Genomic DNA, 18879 nt, shown 5'->3' with positions numbered 1-18879 from the left:
AGTAGGAGTTAGCCACAAGAATGTTCTCAGTAGAAGAAACAGTCTGTCTGAAGAGCCAGTGGAGGCAAAAAAACCCCCCTGGGGCCCTGCAGGAACTTACAGAGTGTGGTAGTCTGGAGAGAAGTGGGCAAGAGTCCAGTGGGAGATAAGAGATGAAACAGAGTCTGACCATGGCTCATTTCGTAAGCAACATTAAGGCATCTGAACTTTATCCGAAGTGTGAAGACAAACCACTGAAGGGTTTTCAGTATCAGAATGTTGTGATTGGATGTGTTTGCATAGCAGGCAAGTCTGATGTAGGGAGAAGCTGTAGCCCTAATTCAAGTGAGAGATGATAGTAGGCTGATCAGGATGGCAAAGAGGCTCAATATTGAAAAGGTGAATTCATGGTATTTACCAAGCCCGTGGCTGGGAGAGGTGGAGGTGGGGAGTGAGAGAAGGAGGAGTCCCCTGGGCTTCTGACTGAGGAGTAGGGTGAGTGGGGTGAATCATTTACGAAAAGGAAACACTGGAAGAAGAACAGGTGGAAGGGGTGATGAGTAGCTCCATCTGGAGCATGGAAAATTTGAAGCACCAGTGAGACATCCATGTGGCAAAGCCAGGAGACAGCTGGCTAAACATGATAGATAAGGAGCAGGGTATGGAGAGGAACTAACATTACCGAGTGTATTTTAATATGAGTGCTTTATAGATGTCATTTCCTTTAATTCTGCTAACAACCATGTGGGAGTGTTCAGAGAGGTAAGTAACTTTCCAAAGGTCACAGATACAGGAAGTGGTAACGTAGGGATTTCAGTATAGACCCTCTTACTCCATGTTCATAGTGAAAGACACATGGTACCCTTTCCCACTTAAATAAAAATCACAATGTTGGGCAATACTCTTTGGATGTTGAAGGCAGCAAAGTCAGCATTTGGGAATGCCTCTCCATTCAGTTTAGTGGGTGACCTGAAAAGCTAGCAGTTTTGAACAGTGGCCAGAGCAAGAGAAAACTGTCCAGCTGGTCTAAGCCACAGTGCAGACAGCAATGCCATTTGGCCCTATGACACTGTGGATTCACTGGTGCACTGGTGTATTCTGGATGACCAGAATGTTCTGCAGAGCCTGCCAAAAACTTTTATAGGTCTTTGTATCAAAGAAACCCTCAGGATTCAGTGGCATGCTCATGATTTCTTTGCAAGTTATGCTTTTTCTTTTGAGAAATAGCTCTTGGCTTACTATTGGACCCTGGTAATTATTATGATAACTACTGTCAGTCAAGCAGGTACAATGTAATAGGCACTGTGGTAAGTGCTTCTATGTTTTAACTTATTTATTCCTCTCAACAACCGGGTATTATTTTTTATCTCTATTTTATAGGTATCAATTGGACTTTTGACTTTAAGACACCAGATGACAATGAGACTAGCTACTCATAATAACCTGGGTATTATCTGAGCCCCCTGGCCATAAAGCTGGGAGTGGTTTGCAGCACAGACTAATGAAACAAAGTGCATTGGGATTGAGCATGACCTGAAGACAAAAGTAATTTGCCCAAACGGGTGGCTTTTTCTCCTTCCAACTGACATCCTTCCCTCAACCCACAACTATGGCCTGTGGGACACTCTCAATGACGAACTGACTGGGGGAGAAAAAAAAAATGAACCAGACACAAGCAGGGCTATCTGCTTTGGTGGATAGCCCTGCTTCGAGGTGTCCTGAGAAGTGGTAAAGAAGGGAAATTTTCATTTGAGTATAATTTTAAAAGGAACATCTCAATGTCCACTTTACCTGAGCTAAAGGGTTAGTGACTGCCACATATTACAGACTCAATAGATACTTTTTGAGTCAATGAATAAATGATGAATTAATAACATTTTGTGAAAAAAAATAAAGTTTTGTGGAAAATAGTTCATGGCTGGGCCAGCTGGTTAGGGACATGGAAGGAATATGACTGGAAGATTTGTGACAGGAAGACTCAGACAGATTATATGGGTGGAGCTGATGGAGTTGGGTAGAAGTAACTTATGGAGGTGATTTAGAAGAATTAGGTGGAAAAGATGATGTGCTATGTGTGTATCGATCTTCTTCTCCAGAAGCCTGGTACTTGCTCAATGGGCTCATGATAAAATGCCTCCAGTGGTGCGAACAGAAACTACATGTTGCTCAACTACACGGATTTGCCCTTATGAAGACTGATCTGGCTACTGTCACTCTGAGCGCTTGACAGGGTATATAAAACACCCGGGGAATTAGCCGGTGATGGCTGGTACATTATATCACATCTGTTCTATCATGGGAAAGGCAGAAAAACAATTTGGATTTTCTCTCCTTATACACCATGTTTGCACCATCTGTGCACTCAGTATCCCACAGAATGTTGCTTCATCCTAAGGAACTCCCTTCACTCTGTAAGATGTAAGACAACAGGCTGCAGCCCATATGCTGCCATCCTTATAAAACAGAGGAATGGTCTATTGATGACTCAGATACATCATGAGCTGGGGACTAATATTTTGTGAGGTTGAGTGCTATTTTATAGGAGGTGGTTTTTCTCTGAAGTAGTGACCAATATATGGTGCTATTTCTCAGCATGGCCAGTATATGAACATAGGTGGACCAAAAAGTACAAGTGGGAATGGTGCTTTTCACTACAAACCCTAAAGACCCATTTGCAAAATTTCTGATTCCCAACCCTGAGATTCTACGCTCTGTTCACTTTAGCTTCTAATACTTCCACCAGGATGACAAAAGTAACATTGAATTAGGAGCTGATGTAAGCATTTGCCTTTGGGGGTTTATAATAACAGTAAGTAAACAGGTAGAAAAGGAGGTTACAGTGCTTGCTGGAAAAAGTGACCTATCAAAGAGAAGTAGGACTGCTATTATTTAATAGAGGCAGGGAGAAGTAGAGGGAATCCAAGGAATTCCCAGGATACTTTCCAGTATCATGTGGCCAGTGGTAAAAGTCATCCTATACAAGCCAGAATAGGTTGACCCACTAGGTAAAGAATCTCACACAACCAAGATCCTGGCTAAAAGGAAAGGACACATGTAATGCATAATAGAGAAGAAAAATTATAAATTTGAATTGTGAACTTAACCATTTACCAAAGGAAGGCATTCATCCTTGATCTGCCATATACATACACACACATACATATCTATATACATACAATGTGTATAAATATATGTGTGTATATATATATTTATTTAAACTAATTTTCTGTCTGCTTCCTTCACCTCTCTTTTCCTTACAATTTTACATGAGATATGTTTATTGGTAGTAAACTTTAAAATTTAGTTCACAGGTCATGGAATATCAAGATGGATCATGACAGACTAGAGAATGATAGGGCAAAAAGATATCACCTGTAGATATTAAATTTAGGGCTGGATGTTATAATAAATGAGACTTTGAGTTGATTCCCTTTAGGAATGAGGTAAGCATGTTTTGGGTTGTAAAAGGTAAAATTACACAATGTTAGGTAGAAGGAAACTTTTGGGTAGTTTAAGTATAGAAAGAAGGGTACATGTTGATTTTGCCAGTTAAAGTTATGACTGTAAGAGACATTTTTTTTCTTTTTCTGTTTTTCTCAGCTTCTGCACCTCTTCCTCTTTTTTAAGAAATCCCCACTGTAAGCTGATGCCAGATACTTGCTTTCCCAGCCTCCTCTGCAGCTAGAGCATGAGCATCTGACCTGAGTTCAGCCCACCACAAACTTCACTTAGAAGCCAGTGATGCAAAGAAGCAAGGCCCGTGGAGATTCTGTTAAGGCCATGGTTAGTGGCAGTCGGGCAGGAATCTGAACAGAGGCACATTGCTAACAGTGATGTCCACAGTCCAGAGACAGCAGAGGAGGAGGTGCAAGCAGGGCATCTAATGGTCAGTGGTTGGACTCACTGGGATGATTCTGTAGAGGGAGTTGGGTTACTGTCTTGACTCTTTCTAATCTTCCCAGCCTCTGTTATTCCCAGCCATTTTCTGAGCTGGTTCTGTAGGTAATTCTGTAAGCTACCCAAATATCTTTCAACAAAATCTTTCTACTGCAAAATTCAACTAGAAATGATTTCTGTTGTTTGCAAACTAGAACCCTAGTTAATACAAGAGGGCTGGACTAGATGCTTTCCAAGATTCCTCCCAGCTCTAAAATTATACGACTCTATAGAACTCATATTAAAATATATAAAGTAAGAAAACAACCCTGATTGTAAACATGCTCCTTTCACTAACTAAATAATTACTTTAATATCACCTGATAGCTCTGTGTGTGTGTACACATATATATTTTTTTGCAGGAGTAGTTCTGCAAAGATAAACATCAAGTGCTTAAATCTATATTGTATCTGCCACAATAGTGGCATTTCGTGTAAGTTGCCATTACATTCCTCCCACTCCATGGCTTTATACTTCCATCATAGCTGCGAAATTTCTGCCTACCTAGCCCTGCAGCTTTATAAAATCTTCCTAAAGTTTATGCCTAAAAGTTATTTCATTACCTGAAAGTGCTTAGTAAAACTCCCGAGCTAAGGGGTAGGTGATAAAGACATCAATACCATACAAAGTGGTTGCTCCACTTTACTCAGTATTTACTCCAAATACTGTGTGGGGCGTTGGAGGACACAGCATCCCTTTGCTGCAGAAGAGGAACACAGCAAATCATCTACCGCTACGTATTAGTATAAATGCTGAATGGGAGAAAGGTAATGAAGTTTCAAAACATCCCAATGCCCAAAGAGAAACTTTCAAATATCTGTGGACCAAGATAAAAGTGTGTGTTCCTGGGGAAGAGAATATGAGATAACTTAATCTTGAAAATACCATAGAACGTAGCTCTTCTATTTGGAGTTATAGCATCTGTGATCATTTCATTGACATATACATATGAAAAAAAATAATGGTGGGCACTAAAGGGATGCAGTAATGCTCATTTTGTATTAAAAATGTATTATAAAGGGTTTCTGAATATTGCTTGCCCTCTACCAAACACATACCTGCTGACAATTCATTTTATGTCCTAAACAAGTAACTGCAACAGACAGATCAACTTGGCATATAGTAGAAATCCACTAGCTTTTTTTTTTAATGAGCAAAGAGTTCTAAAATCAAAAATCAAGCTTGTAAACATTAAAGTAAAAGCAGTCCAGGGCTTCCCTGGTGGCGCAGTGGTTGAGAGTCCGCCTGCCGATGCAGGGGACACGGGTTCATGCCCCGGTCCGGGAAGATCCCCCATGCCGCGGAGCGGCTGGCCCTGTGAGCCATGGCCGCTGAGCCTGCGTGTCTGGAGCCTGCCCTCCGCAACGGGAGAGGCCACAACAGTGAGAGGCCTGCGTACCGCAAAAAAAGAAAAAAGAAAAAAAAAAAAAAAAAAGCAGCCCAAACTACTATACAAAAGGCATTCTCCAATTACCTGTGGTTTGGAAAGGGCCACAGACCTGAAGCTGGACTTGTGTAACTCAGGAGATAAATCGCCGTCCGAGACCTTTAGAATGACAACTGGCTGAGCCATCCCTGCCCAGCTGGTGCTCCGTCTGCCCATGGCACAAGTTTGCTTATTCATTTTCACATTAAAGTGACACTATATATTATGCTTTGTCCATAAATTTCTTAGCCTCCCTCTGTTGATCATGCTTGCTCAGCTAAGATCCATTCAAGGAGTACTATGATTATGTCCAAATGATCTGTGTATCAATGCCCCAGTATGTGAAAACATAGACACACATATATGCACACACCATAGTCAGTTATATTACACTGATGAGCAGATTCTACATGTTATTATTATTTTTCTTTAGACAAAATTACCTCTGTGGGTTATAAGACAGCATGTTGGCTAACAGTGGGGTCTCTTGCAGCCTTTTAAATGAATGTTAATTTGTGAAACTCTCATGGTATCGTTTAAAAAACGGAACAGTCTTTCTAGGAACTATGTTTGCTTAGTGCCTCACAGTGACCCTTGGTCGACATCATTCGGCACAACCACTTGGAATGGGGATTTGGTTGGCAGAGATTTAATGAACAAGAACGTTCCCACTAATTCGGGGGAATCTCATGCTGAGAAGCAAAAACGTAACAAATGTTTGTAAAGTTTCTGTTGAAGTCACTTTATTGAACATGCTCTTTCAAAACCTCAAGGATTAGACCACGGACCCACTTCAAATGTTCTAATGTCTTCTAATATAACATGCTGAATTTTGCATATTGTTAAGAAAAGATGAAAATACAGAGAAATATCTGGTTTTACTACTTAGAAAATGCAATAACTGACAATTCCCTGCTGTTGGCAAGCACCCAAAAACACACACTAGATTAAGAAAGCCAATTTAGTGTTAGGAAGGCAGCTGGCTCTAGTTTCTTCCTTCCAAACGGTCACCGCCATCTTCAACTTCAAATATTTGTTTTACAACATAGGAAAACTCTCTTCTTTCGGAAACAATAACTAAAAACTAGTGTTTGTTACTGCTAAACAGGAGGGGCACCCTGCTACGCACTCTCTAGGCCTTTTAGAAAACATGGAGCTGTTCCTTTGGTCACATACACGAGAATCTACAAGAACAGTGATATTGTAGATATCAAGGGAACGGGGCACTGTTCAAAAAGGAATGCCCCACAAATGTTACCATGGCAAAACTGGAAGAATCTACAATGTTGCCCAGCATGCTGTTGGTATCATTGTAAACAAACAAGGGCAAGATTCTTGCCAAGAGAATTAATGTGCATATTGAGCATATTAAGCACTCTAAGAGCCGAGACAGCTTCCTGAAACATGTGAAGGAAAATGATCAGAAAAAGAAGGAAGCCAAAGAGAAAGGTACTTGGGTTTAACTGAAGTGCCAGCCTGCCTCCAACCAGAGAAGCACACTTCGTAAGAACCAATGGAAAGGAGCCTGAACTGCTGGAGCCCATTCCCGAGGAACACCCACCATGGCATGATGGGTATAAAGAAAATAAAAGACCTGGACTGTAAAGAAAAAAAAAGCAAACACATTTGCATTCACACACACACACACACACACACACACACACACACACACACACACACACACACACACACACACACACACACACACACACACACACACACACACACACCCTGCTTGGAGAGAAATGCTAGATTTTTCCTTACAGAGGATTCTTAGAATTGATAAACTCCCCCATGAATGTAAAGTTTCACCGACATGACTTCCCTAAACAATTTCAGTGAGGGTATAGCATTGGGCAAAGAGAAATTAGGAGCACTTCTACAAAAAGTGGAATCTTCTCAAGAATCCAATAGATGATTTGAGGCCCATACTTCAGAAAGTACGGAAAGAACTCTAGTACACTGGTTCTCAAATGTTGCTGCACTTCAGAATCTCCTGAGGATTTTCAAAAACTGCTGGGGCAGAAATCCCATTGCCAGGGATTCTGATTTAATTGGTCTGGGGCCAGACCTGGACCATCATGACTTTCGAATGCTTCCCAGGTGATTCCACTGTATCAAAGAATGGAAATCCTGTTCTTGTGTTACATTAGCATTGACCAATGAAGTGCTTAGAGCCTGTACCTTCTATTTGTTGGCTGTGCCCAGCTTCAGTTTTCTGGTTATAAAATGATATCCAGAAGAACTGCTTAGCCAAGTTAATTTGCTTTTAGAAATCTTTAAAATTACCTTCTACAGCATATAGTTTAAAACATTTTTAATATGCTAAAATTATTACGAAGGAGGTAAATGGAAAAGGCAGGCTATTTATGAAAGGCCACACTTATATCCATCCTTGTAGAAACAATAATTGGCAAATACAGAAGAAGGAAGGTATATGTTAGCTGCAAGAGAGCTGAACTGCCGAAAAGTTAGAGACTGAACATTTGAACAAGGATTTACAAAATGTCCTAATGACTAGGGGAGCCCGTGCATGGAAGGGTGATCTAATTTCTGCTCGTTTACTCTGCAAATTTCAATAGTAATGGGAAGCAATACGATGTTAAGGAAAGACAAAAAATGAGATATGACCATTACGTGTCCTTACTTTCTACTCCTCCCTGTGTGTATCTAACATAAAGAATACTTGGTAAAGAAAGTTTTGGGAGACAAGTATGTTTAAAATTACTCAAAAACAAAAGAAACATAAACATCACAGAACCATCACAGCTTACAGAGCTACACGCCACAGTTACTAGGGCTGTGCCATTGGCCCCAACAGGCCCCAGGAGGAAGGCTGTGCATTCAGAGTCCTGCTGGAAAGAAAGAAAGAACCACTGTACGTAGAAGAAGAGAGAAAGTTTAGCTTCAATCAGTGGGTGGGAAAAGAAGGCTCTGGGGAAAGCCATCAGGAGATCAAATGACAAGGAAGCAGGAAGACCAGAAAAGAGCTCTGAGTGAAGAATCAGCGAAATTAGATAATACCAGGTATAAACATTGTGGTAAAAAGCCAAGGAGAAGTATATGTTCTTATGTCTATTTTGAAGACTGCCATTTCTGTTACCTGAAAAGGGTACTCCTGTATTTGGATTCACATATTCACTTCTATACATTTCCCACTACTTCCTACTTTTCCCACCAATTTGAAGCCCACAGCCAAACAATCAATGAAAATAGAAAAGTATGTTTTATTTATTATTTTTAAAAATACTGTGGGTGTTTTCTTACTACCAGAAATTTATGCTCGTTGTGGAAATTTTGGAAAATGCAGGAATATAAAGAAGAAAATCAAAACTGTCTTTCATTTCGTTACCTGGAAACAAAAACTGTTATCATAATATAGATATTAAAGTGAAAACATTTTGAAAATATTAACCTCATCTATTTTATTTCTCCTGGATATCATGTTTTCCTTTGGCCATTCCACTAGTGTGGAAGGAGAAGTAGGTGAGGTTCTCAGATGCCAGCTTCATCACTTTCTACCCCTTAGTGAATCAACTGTAACTAGTGGGGGGTTATTAGAAACACTGAGATAGCTATGGGAGAGTCCAAGAACATGGGGCTAGTTTCCTACTTTCCTGGTAAAAAATGCTCCCCAGGGAAGCCCTGCGTTTAGCATGGCATCCTGTCCAGCATGACGTAGGAAGGGGAGGTGTTTAGAGATTACATGAGAGAACATTTGACCCCATGGTTTGTGCAAGGTTTTGCTGGAAGTATAAGCCATGTGCTGGGAAAACCAGGGCTGGCAAGACCTGAGGAGGGGACCTCAGGACCAGAGGCAATGGCAGGGTGTGTAGTCAGCAGCAGCATATATATTAACCAGCATCCTAAGGCTCAGTGGATCCAGTTACGTTACCAGCAGATTACCTGAGGACCAAGGCCTATTCCCAAAGACAAGCAATACCAAGGACAAACTGGTAAGGACAGTGAAGACCTTGAAAGATACAAGATGATGAGAAAAGCAGGGTTCAAAATTTATATAAAATATGATATCAATTCTATAAGGGAGTCAGAATCTGCAGGTAGATCAGTCATTCAACCCTCCACTGACAGGAGGCCACTAAGCTTTATTGTGCACCTCCACTGGCCAATATGGATCCACTAACCACATGAGGTTATTCTGCACTTGAAGTGTAACTAGTTCAAACTGAAATGTGCTGAAAGTGTAAAATGTACAGCAGATTTCAAAGATTTCGTATGAAAATAAGAATGTAAACTATGTCATTAATAATTTTTATGTTGACAGCATATTGAAATAATAATGTTTCTGGATAGATCAGGTTAAATAAAATGTATTATTAAAATCAATTACACATGCTACTTTTTACATCTTTAAACGTAGATAACAGAAAATTTTAAATTACATATGTGATTCACATAATATTTTTATTGGATAGCACTGCCTTGTACCCTGGGGAGGTGGAGGGATGAGGTGAAATTGTGGAGGGTAATGAGGACCCTGAGGGGCATCAGAACCTGCAGGCTGACTAGCCATCCCACCCTTCTACTGGGGGAGGTTGTCTGACCTCCAGCAGAGTTTCTACCTTACCCCCCAAAGAGATAGAGATAATCTGAAATGAGACCATTTAGAAATGAAAGAGCCTGAGATACTTTTAATTTTAAAAGTTTCCATTTTTCTTCACTACCCTACAGGAAGGGGACTCATAAAAAAGTTGAAATCAGTTACTATTCTTCATGCATTTGGGATAATGTGAGTGAATATTTGACCTTTGTACAAATTAACGTCTTTTATAAAAATCATACTTTACATAAATTTTAAAACTTCTTTTTTTAACCATTCTGCATACATTAATATTAATCTTTTACCAACAAGAAAGGAAGCTATATTGCCTTGGCAAAACAGACTTAAAAAGTAATGCTGGGGCTTCCCTGGTAGCGCAGTGGTTGAGAGTCTGCCTGCTGATGCAGGGGACACAGGTTCGTGCCTCGGTCCGGGAGGATCCCACATGCCGCGGAGCGGCTGGGCCCGTGAGCCATGGCCGCTGAGCCTGTGCGTCCGGAGCCTGTGCTCTGCAACGGGAGAGGCCACAGCGGTGAGAGGCCCACGTACGGCAAAAAAAAAAAAGAAAAAAAAGTAATGCTGAAGTGGAATATTATTCATCAGTAAAAAGGAGAAGAATGAATGATACACGCTACCATATGGATGACCCTCAAAAACATTATGCTAAGGGAAAGAACTCAGATGCATTACATTTATATAAAATGTCTAGAAAAGGCAAATCTACTGAGTAAGAAATAGATCAGTGGTCATTTGGGGCTGGGAGTGGGATTGGGACTTAATGCAAATACGTATGAAAATCTTTTGGGGGTGAGGTAAATGATTTAAAACTGGACTATTGTGATGGTCGTACAATTATATAAATGTACTTCATCTAAGTATAAATCACTTAATTGTACACTTAAAAGAGGGGAATTTGTGATATATGCGTTATTCTTCAATAAAGAGTTTTTTATTACGTTAAAAGTAACAGTGTTGGTAGCTTCCCATAAATCATGACGAATTTTTGCACATTTTTATGAAAAGACAGAAAATAGAAAAGTAGAAGAAACTGAAACCTAACATCAACCTTGTCTTTGGCAAGCACCCCAATATCTACCAATTTATTGTTAGGACATCAAAAGTGAAACGTAAACTATTTAAAAATTAAATAATAAAAACGTATTTCAAGCCTTGTAGAAAGTGGCCAAAGATATACAGATAATAAAAACCTATAGCCAATTGAATTTATTAGAAAATGAAAGAGATCAAAACCAAAATAACTAAAAGCTTTCAACCCAAGAGGACAGAAAAAGCTCAATAATATTCAGAATCATGTTTCTTCCTCTGTCTTCCCTCAAACACCATCCCTAGTGAAATGAATCACCATATTTTACCTGATCTAAATACTTTATAAGCATCTGTCACCTCTGCATTCCCACTGCCACTTCTTAGTTCAGACACTTTTCTCACATAGCAACTAAAGAAAATTTATAATCGGCTCCTTGGTCACTCATTTCTACTTATTCCAAAATAATTTCCAGGCCTTCACCAGAGTGGGGAAGGGGGAACTATGAAATCTTCTAAAGAACCTAAGAGAAGATTTGAACTGGAGAGCTACTCTGGAAGGATGATCCTAGACTGGAGATTAAATGTGGCATATATGTCAGCTCTCCTTAACAAAATTTCAAAATCTGTTGATTTTTTGCATTGAAATTTGATATAATAATATATTTTTGAAAAGAACAATGAGTGAACCCTTGTACTATCAGATAGCAAAACAGAATAAATAAAACGGCATGGTACTGATGTAGAAATAGAAATATAGATCAGTTTTTATTTAATCTAATCAAGAGCCCATATGAATATAAAAGCACAGTTAGAAGTGTAATATATAATAAACGGTGGCATTTCAAATCAGTGCAGAAGGATGAATCATTAAATAATTGGTGTCGTGATACCTATCAGTTTAGACCAAAATATGAAGGTCAGACATTTTGCTCCAATCTTTTATGAAAAGAAATCCCAGATGGCTAAACTTTAGAAGAAACATGGATAATATATAATATTTTTAATATTGGGCCTTCTGCTTTGCAGAAAGTGATACTCAACCAGGAGTAAAAAGAGGGTATGATGTCCAGCTTTGCCTCTGCTTGTCAAGCTGTGTTCCACGGTTCAGAAGGGGCGTCTTGTCTTTTCCTAATCTGTCTGCTTCCTGTAGGGGATCTATGTACTTTGCCCCTGGAAAGGGGCACCTTTTCTAATTGGCACAAAAGCCTTATATGCTAGCAGCAAACAATAAATAGTACTTAATAATAAACAGGTAATTTGTACATACATAAATCGGTTTTTTGTTTGTTTGTTTGTTTTTACACAAATGGTTGCTATAAACTGATTGTGTTCCTCCAAAATTCATATGTTGAACCCTGATGTAATGGTATTTGGAGATGAGTCCTTTGGGAAATAATTAGGTTTAGATGAGGTAATGAGGGTGGGGCCCTCATGATGGGATTAGTGCTCTATAAGAAGAGACACCAGAGAGCTTGCTGTCTCTCTTCCCACCTTCTAGGGATAAAGTAAGAAGGCAGCTGTCTACAAGCTAGGAAGAGAGTTCTTACCAGAAACAGACCATACTGGTACCTTGATCTTGGGGCTTCTAGCCGCCAGAACTGTGAGAAAATAAATCTCTGTTGTTTAAACCACCAGCCTATGGTATTTTGTTATGGCAACTGGAGCGAATACAATAGTATTATATTGTAAAATGTATTGGGTCTTTGTTGTTGTTCTTAAACTCATTTTTTATGTAGGTGTATGTAGATAGTTTGTATGTATATGTATTAAACAACTGGTAACAGAGAGAACTTCTAGAGGACAGATTGCAGAGGCTAGTGATCAAGGGGCACTGTTTCCTTAACCTTAACATTTTATTTTTATTTATTTGGCTATGCCACGTGGCTTGAGAGATCTTAGTTCCCTGACCAGGGATTGAACCTGGGCCACAGCAGTGAAAGTGCCAAGTCCTAGCCCCTTGGCCACCAGGGAATTCCCAACATTTTATTTTTTATGAGTGTCCTCATTCTTACACGTTTTATTTAAAATATCTTAAATACTTAAATATTTTGAAAACAAATTATGTTAGATGGTATCTCATGTTTTAAAAAGTCAATTGATAGTAATCATTATATTTAATGAATACTCACTATGTTCCTGCTGTGTGTTCTATTTAACATCTCACTTACTCCTTGTAACAATCCTATGACGTAGATACTATTTATGTCTTCATTTTACAGATGAAGAAACTGAAGCACAGAAAAGTGAAATGACTTACTCAAAGGTTACACAGCTATAAAGGATAGAGCCAGGATTCTAATGTTCACAACCTGATTCTAGAGTCTTCCGCCTCAACCTCTTTGGCATGTTGAGAAAGGAAAATAGGGCATTAGGAGGCTAGTGGAAATTTTGGCAAAAACAATTTTTAAAAAGTGATGAGGGTTGGGACTTCCCTGGTGGTGCAGTGGTTAAGAATCTGCCTCCCAATGCAGGGGACATGGGTTCAAGCCCTGGTCCAGGAAGATCCCACATGCCGTGGAGCAACTAAGCCCGTGCACCACAACTAATGAGCCTGCGGTCTAGGGCTCATGAGCCACAACTACTGAGCCCACATGCCACAACTACTGAAGCCCGCGTACCTAGAGCCCGTGCTCCACAACAAGAGAAGCCACCGCAATGAGAAGCCCACGCACTGCAATGAAGAGTAGCCCCCGCTCGCCGCAACTAGAGAAAGCCGGTACACAGCAATGAAGACCCAACACAGCCAAAAATAAATAAATAAATAAATTAATTAATTAACCTAAAAAAAAGTGATGAGGGCAAAAGATAGCTTGTAATAGATTGAGATGGGAAATCTAATTAATAAATAAAAGGAATTGCTATATCTCTTTACTATGTTGAACTTCTTAAGATTGCCAATACTTAACCATTTGTTGACCCACAAAAATGGAATTTCCTTATGATTCAACCTGATGTATGTGCTAATTTACGAGTATTGTTTTCAAGACACTTAATCTTAGAATTAGAAAATAGAAAAAGGAAATAAACAACAGAACTTTTCATATCCTCAAGGCTATGTGTATGTGTGTTTTTAACAGATCTGGAAATTGCTTCAAGCCTTCTTATTCTGACATGAGAAAAATGTGCCTACAGCTAAAATATCACACATGAGATTTGTGAATTGTATTTCAGTAGTAGAAAAAATACGTTTTAACCAATCAACCACATTTCTTAGCGTCAGAATGGTTACAAACAAACACAACTTCTGGTTCTTGTCAGAAGCAAAAGCTATCAGCATTTTTGCATGTTAAATTCCATCTCTCTAAATCACAAAATGAGAACTGTCCTTTCATCTACAATATCATCCAAAATTTTCTGAGAATTCTTTTCTGATATATTATCTGGATATTTTAATGGCCTTCCTCACTGATTTCCCACTGGCATGCAAGCGTTGGATTCATAATTATCTGAATCTATAACATTTCATATGAGTTGAATACACAGATCATAAACCCTTAAAAGTTGATAGCTCACTTAGACCTCAAAAGTTATCCACTTCAATTTTACAAAGGACAAAACAGAGCCTCGTAGAGGCTGAGTCAGCTTGATAATTATTGGGACAAGAAACACGCAACTGAAATGGCTCTGTAATCAAAGAAACTTCCTGGCTATGAGGGCAGATTTTACTAGAAGCACGTCTCCTAGATGCTGGGACTTCACATCTGTTCCTTTTTACCTACCCCTTTAATTCCTGTGGCTCTCTTTTGTTTCCCCAGTGTAGTTTCAGACTATCCAACCAGCCTTTTGACCCCCACATTTGCCTTGCCTTTAGTACTTAGCTGCTTGTTCCTGTCTGACCCATGGCCTGGCCTGCCTTACCCATGGCCTGGCCTGCCTTCTGGTATCCTCCTATATCTTGGTTTGTGCTTGTTTAACTGATTTCTCACTGGTTGTTTCATCTCTTAGCCTTGAGCCCTAGGTTTGCTATATTATTGGCTTTCTTCATAATAGATTAAACTCAATTATAAATCCTGAGATACCTGGAAAATCATGTGAATTTTATCCAGAAAGTTGTTGGGAACTGCATGGCATCTGTGTGGAGCCACAGATTCACTCTGCAAGCTTGGTCACTGGAGTCTGACATAATTCCCATGGGTCACAAAGGAAGCTTCCTAGATATAAGTGAACCTTGTTGTGTAAAATAGTTATGTCATCCTAAGTTATGATAAGTCTAAAATGCAATTTTTATTAGTTTAGTAGACTTCATTTTTTAGAGCAGTTTTAGGTTCACAGTGAAATTGAGCAGAAAGTATAAAGAGTTCCGTGCAATTTTTTTTTACACTGACGAACTGTAAAGAAAACTTGTGATTTATGTTATGAAATGTAAGATCTATTTTTAATTTATCTTTTGTGAAAATCTACTCAGGAGCTAGCTAAACTAGATAACTATGCCAGTTACCACTTTATTGTCTCTCAGCTCCAAATCTCCCTTCATTGTCTGCTCTATGAAAATAGAGTTGGACCCTGTAACTATTTCTTCTCTGCAGCTGGTACAATGCTTAGCCATGTCAGAAAAGGGTACAGGAGGGATGCTGAAGAAGGAAGGGGCTTTCCTTCCTAGTTCCAGTGTTTACTCCTTCTTGTTCCTGCTTCGTGGCTACCAGCAGCATGTGTGGGGGACACCCAGTGGTGTTTGTGGAGTTCAGTTGCACCCCGTGGCCAGTTTCCCATCAAATTTCAGAGGTACTCCCATGGTCAGGTTCCCACTGAGTCTTGCAGGCATAAGCATCACAATGCTTGACTTCCAGCTTCAGTCTCCTGCACGCAGGTAGGGTGTTGCCTGCTTGCCCCGTGACTAGGAACAAGTTCTGGATGAGCCCATCCAAGAACCTCTCCACCATGTGGCGGGCACCACCACACCTTCTACATTGAGGTCTGAATCCCAACGACAGAGAGGGGGGCCCCACCTCCAAATTTGTTCCTTCCATGAGAACCCTCCCTTCAGCCCTGCAGCATTCTTTAAAGTTCTTTATCCCTTTATATAACAGAGATTTTTTTGGTTAGAATTAATAATTCTTTATCTTAAACTTTCCCTATCCTAATTACCATGTTGTCTCTGTCTCCTCACTGACCCTGACTGATGTAGTAACCTTGAGAAAAATAATTTTAATTTTTCAGTGCACTCATTCATAAAATGAGGAAACTGGATTAGTTGATCTCAAATGTCCTTTCCAGCTCTAAAACTGCGTTATTCTAGAGAATTCAGGTTTTTCCTATACCGTTGGGTACATCTTAAGTATACTAGAATGAATACCACAGAGCACAGAATAATTGCGTACTGTCTTCCTCAGCCTCAGTCGTAGTAAATGACTTTTTATCTGAATAATGGTTTCCTCCTTCTGGGTCAAAATATTAAGTCACAGCAGCAGCCAGTATTATTTCACACACACAGTGGGCAATCAAATACTATGAAATCCTCTGTGAGGATTTTAACTAGGAAGCTCTCTGAGGAACAAAATGGAAAACTAGAGATTCATGTATGAATATGAGAGTTTAAAATACATTATAAGTATCATTTTATTCATTTATGAATATAAATATTGTAAGGACACATTAAGTATAGAAAAATGCTCCCTCTGATATTATTTATCCTAACACATTACGGAAGACTCCATTCACCTAACACATTACAGAATTCCATTACCACACAATTTAAATTTTTTCTTTTACCTTTCTCTGTCTTTTACTGACTGTTCAGCCATTAATTTCTTCAGTTCTTCCAGACGCTGAAGATCTCTCATTTCCATTTCTTGCCATTTCTGCTCTCTTTTAGCCCAGTATTTTCTTATCTATTGCATAAATATCACATAAAATTTAAATTAACAATAGGTATGTTAAAAACAAGAAACAAAGTTATAACAACATTATCCATTGTTTCATATAGCAAATATTGAGTTTAAATGACCCTTCATCTTTTTTATCTCTTAGATCTGCCTACAGTGTATTGGCAACAGAAAAAATAAGTTAAAACACAAAAATACATGTCCTGAGAAGCTGCATGTTTTAACAGTTTCTGAAGTGGAAATGTAACTTGTGCTGAGACCTAAGGTTTTAATCTATGGCTAAAATAATCGGCTTTCAGGGAACCACAATAAAAGCATGTTATTGTCTCTAAAGTATATGATCTACCTGTTACTCAAGAATATTTTTATCCTCTTATGGTAATGTAGTCTTTAACAAATATAGCATTAAACCTATTTTTACTTTAAAAGCACGAGTTTATTTATACTAATGGACAGCAGGATGTTGAAAGTTTTATGCTTCTGGGGAAGTGGCAGGAGATAGGTGGGAGGAAGGAGGAAAAGAAAAAATTAGCAGGGTTGTGATAAATAGTAGTTCTGACTCATGTGGTAACATGAAGGACAGATTTATCAGGCTCAAAAAGGTGAAAGCATTGTTCCTCACTAGGCATGTTTTACTTCCTTTTTCTGGGAATGGAGGCAGAATGAGAAAACCTGAAGCACACATAAGCTATTTTTAGGGGGCTAAAAAAATTACTGCCTTAGTGATGGGGCAGTTGAAGTTTATGTTTAATTGACAGAGGACCATTCAACCGCTCTGGCCTGCCATGTTGTGTCTGGGTCAAGGGAGTGGTTTCTTGCTGGTAAAAAACAGTACCTTAATGGTGAATGGCAGTGAGTGACCACCAGCAGAGGGGCTTTGGTAGAGTATGGGTTAGCCTCATCCCCAAGGTGGCATTTTCTCTTTTGAGAAATGTATATGAAAAGCCAAGTGGTTTCCAGACTTGCCCAGCAGCATGGGCTCTGACACCTGGGAGAACCAAAAGAGGCATCCCAGTACCATGGCCACAGCCATAGCAACTCTGTGGCAGGGCTTGCAACACGAGCAGTCACACCAGTGACATCCATTCAATGCTTAATGAGTTACTGATGGCTCCAAGGTAAAGTGATTCTACTCCAGAGATGATGGAGATCGGAATCTAGGGAGAACAGAGATGAAGCTAGAAAGGTAGCACACCAAGATGGAAAGTGAAAGAAAGGGTAGGAAAGGGAGAAAAAGGAAACACTGACTGATATTTCAGAGTCCTAACTGACAAATGCCAACGCATTCTATTAGTGCCAGATACGGAAATGTTAACAACCATTATATTATCTCCCTCTGGGTTTATAAGCGATCTTTATTTTATTCTTTGTATTTTTCTGTGTTACCTTATTTTGGGCAATAAATATATATTTCTTTCATAATCAGAGGGAAAAAGAAGATACTTCAAAAGAACAGATATTGGATTAAAGGGCATTTTTCTCTGGGTTCTGACAGACCAATAATGTTGCTTACTCCCAGCACTGACCTTGGAGGGAAGTCAGTGGTCCTTCTGCTGACAGTCCCTTGACAACAAGCATACCAACCCCAGGTTGCTGGTGTCTTCAGATCACTGACACCATCTGGTGCAGTGTCCTGTGCAGGTCCTAGAAGTATATCACACCTGAGGCTTCTTGGCATCTCAGGACCAATTATTTCCATCTTTGACTCTGGTAGAGGCTGGGGAATGATTCGGGCATTTTCTTCCTTGTTAATGGCTACTTTGAGACACTGATGCTGTCCCTCTCATGTACAGTGCCTTCTTCCTTTGATGTTTACAATATCTGGCTATATCACCCTCTACATGTCCTTATCACTGGCATGTGTGGACTTCCAGGTCATTCTCAAATATTCATTGAGAATTCAGATACGTGAGTCACAGCCACATAGGACTTGTTGTCCAGAACAACTCCTTCTACCTTCCTACGCAACTGCAGTCTGAAGCCCCTCTGACCTGCCAACTCAGAGTCCTATGACTTCCTCTATTCCAGTGAGCTACCTCCTCCTCCAGGATTCTACCACCATGGAGAACAGCTCCAACTCCAAAAGCTTCAATTATAGCCATCGATC

At 39.6% G+C, this 18879-nt stretch overlaps 1 protein-coding gene across 13 annotated transcripts in view; it reads right to left on the bottom strand.

The window, feature by feature from the left end:
- Positions 1-18879, bottom strand: part of CCDC148 (coiled-coil domain containing 148) — a 337625-nt gene that overhangs the window by 102536 nt on the left and 216210 nt on the right. For all 13 annotated transcript variants that reach the window (XM_067741854.1, XM_067741858.1, XM_067741853.1 and 10 more), the window contains one exon: positions 16660-16778. In XM_067741854.1, the coding sequence (XP_067597955.1) occupies positions 16660-16778 (119 nt within the window). The remainder of the gene's footprint in view (positions 1-16659; positions 16779-18879) is intronic.

The sequence above is a fragment of the Pseudorca crassidens genome, chromosome 6 (assembly GCF_039906515.1).
Source record: "Pseudorca crassidens isolate mPseCra1 chromosome 6, mPseCra1.hap1, whole genome shotgun sequence".
Classification (NCBI taxonomy): Eukaryota; Metazoa; Chordata; class Mammalia; order Artiodactyla; family Delphinidae; genus Pseudorca; species Pseudorca crassidens.
This window is presented reverse-complemented; position numbering and strand designations above follow the sequence as displayed.